The 2,626-nt window shown below is 27.3% G+C and overlaps 1 protein-coding gene across 1 annotated transcript in view; it reads right to left on the bottom strand.

Moving 5' to 3' along the window:
* LOC109219956 (probable protein phosphatase 2C 27) overlaps nucleotides 1–648 on the bottom strand; it is a 4,321-nt gene extending 3,673 nt beyond the window's left edge. The window contains exon 1 of the mRNA XM_019384418.1: nucleotides 221–648. Within this exon, the coding sequence (XP_019239963.1) occupies nucleotides 221–400 (180 nt within the window). The 5' untranslated portion in view covers nucleotides 401–648. The remainder of the gene's footprint in view (nucleotides 1–220) is intronic.
* Nucleotides 649–2,626: the final 1,978 nt, after the last annotated feature.

Here is a 2,626-nt window from a genome sequence, read left to right as displayed (position 1 = left end):
GGGGGGGGGGGGGGGGGGGGAATTAATAAGTATAAGCAAATATTACACCATAAAAATCAAATCTTTAAACAGTATAAACCAAACTTCAAATTAAACCAACATTTATGAAACTAAAAACTACTAATACCAATTAGAATACAATAAATACTACCTAAAAACTGGAAAAAATAATAGGTATAAGCAAATATTACAAATTAAAAAAGAAAAAGAAAATCCTTACTGGGAATGAGTTTCTCATCACAGAATGGCTAGAAGTTGTAATTTTTTCATAATTCTCAATCTGGGTATGTTGTAATTCAGCTTCAGTAAGCAAAGATTGGTTCTTGAAAATGTTATCAGTCTTTGAAATGTCCAAATTCTCCATACCCTCATTCACTTGTTCTGAGTCTTGAATGCACATGTTTAGTTAGTTTTAACACAATTTAATTGGGGAAAATAAAAAAGAAACAAGAAAAGAAAAGATGGAATATTTAGACCAAGAAGAAGAATGGGTTGTTTTATTATCACTTTATTTATGTTGAGCAAGTTGTTGGAAGTTGAAAGGAAGCAAAGTAGAGGAAGTGAGAATATAGTGTGGAATTTGTGAATGAAAAAGAAGATTCTTGGGAATATGTGATTATAGGTTTCTTCAAAGAATAGGTTGCAATTTACTCCCAAGAGTGAAAACCTATTTTAAATATAAGTACTCAATTAAGACTTTTTTTAGTATAATAAAACTAATTTGGATTTAAGTTATAGCTCCTCCGGTCTATATTAATTGTCATGCTTATTAAATATATCCGGTCTAAAATAATTAGTAGTATTATTTTAAAAAAACTAAGCTATATTTAATTATTTCTTTCGGTGCATAATAAGTGACTTTTTGGTCTTTGGTACACCCCTTAAGAAGATAGAAAAAAATAAAATTTTTGCCTAAATTATCCTTAATTAAAATTTGTATATTGTTCAGTGTATTTTTTTAAAAAAAAAGGATTTTATTGATAAATATTGCGGGTTACAATTCTGTTTATCCCTTGATTCTTCACTCCGACTTGTTATCCGTAATTCGAGGGCCTTAGCGGCGTAATTCTCGAACGTAGGATGATATGCATCTCCTTGATGTGTTTGATGATCAAGAAGCATGTAACAACACTCAAATTTGGATCTTGAATGTTGCTAGAACTTTGAGCAAGACATATTTGATATGTCTTTGATCTCTTGATGAATATTCCAAGAGTTTTATGAAATTTTGGAGATCGTATATTTGATCTCTTTGTGCATATTTCGAGAATTTATGAAATTGCTGAGATGGTCCAGTTTTGGACATATATTGTTCACTTGATACATTTGAATATGTAAATAAGGGCAAATTTTAAAAAATTAAAGCTAGTTCATTCTTGATTATATAAAAGGGATGCTTATTTTGAATCAAAATAAAAGACTAAAAGATCACTTATTATGGATCATAGAGTACTTTTTTTTCTATTTTGTCCTTAGTATTAAATGTTTTTGAAAGTGAACATATTTACTACATAGCATAGAAAACCTAAAAGTGAAGAGCATTGAATAAGAATACAAGAGTTTCTTGAGGGACATATAAAAGAGAAACATGTTAATGTTATGAAGTTATTTTATGTTATATACACAAATTTAGAATATGGGATATTGAATCCAGAATTATATCATATTCTATCTAATTTAATCAATATAAAATTTATTATTTGTAATGATATATTGAGTTTTTGTATACATAGGTCTAAGCCAAAGCTATTTAAGTATGATGAAGTCATAAGTAGATCAGCCTAATTAGTTGTTATTTTTATCAAATAACCTATTAATTACAATAATACTTATTATAAATTTATTTGTTTATAAAGTAATAATAATATACAAGTACTTTGTATAATAGCAATACATACCATTCCAGATTTTTCTCAACAGGAAAAGCGTGGCCATAACAATGAAACAAAAGAGTTTTTCTTTATTTCTTCTTTTTGTGGAGATTTTTTAGGTCTAGATATTTTTTAAATTGTCGGTTCGTACCAACTTACCAGAAAGTTCGGGACATTTAATTAGTACCTTATTTCCACTTAAAAAATTAGACTTTTGTTAACAATGGTACACGTGGAATTTTGTTTTTATTAAATGAGAGAGAACTTCAAAAACAATGATCAATATGTCATAGTTTTGCAGCAATTTGTTTATCTCCAAAAGAAAAAGAAAAAAAGCATTTAGTTAGATATTAAATAAAATAAAAATCATCCTTCAAAATAAAATTATATAATAATAAAAAACAGAGTGGAAAAGAAGAATTTAGAAGTGGGAGGGAGAGGAATGAGAAATTCAATTGGATTATAAAATTGATTTTAAAAAACTGTGTACTATACAAATAATTGCCACCAATTTTTTTTCCACACGCAAAACACGTTATTAATTAATTTAGTTAAAACCAGAACCAAAAAAAAAAGGAGAAGAAAAGTTAGGTAGTAGGTTTTGAAGTCAAAGGGTGCAAATTTCTATAGTAATCAGACTCTTCTCTTCTAATTTCTCAGAAAATAAGTGGATTTTTTTTTATTTTTAATATTTAATAAGTAAGTAGAAAATATTGCCTCAAAAGTATTTGATTTCAATGTCAAGTGAATATCAT

This window comes from Nicotiana attenuata, unplaced genomic scaffold, assembly GCF_001879085.1.
Source record: "Nicotiana attenuata strain UT unplaced genomic scaffold, NIATTr2, whole genome shotgun sequence".
In the NCBI taxonomy this organism is placed as follows: Eukaryota; Viridiplantae; Streptophyta; class Magnoliopsida; order Solanales; family Solanaceae; genus Nicotiana; species Nicotiana attenuata.
Note: the sequence above shows the minus strand (reverse complement) of the source record. Positions and strands in the feature narration are given on the sequence as shown.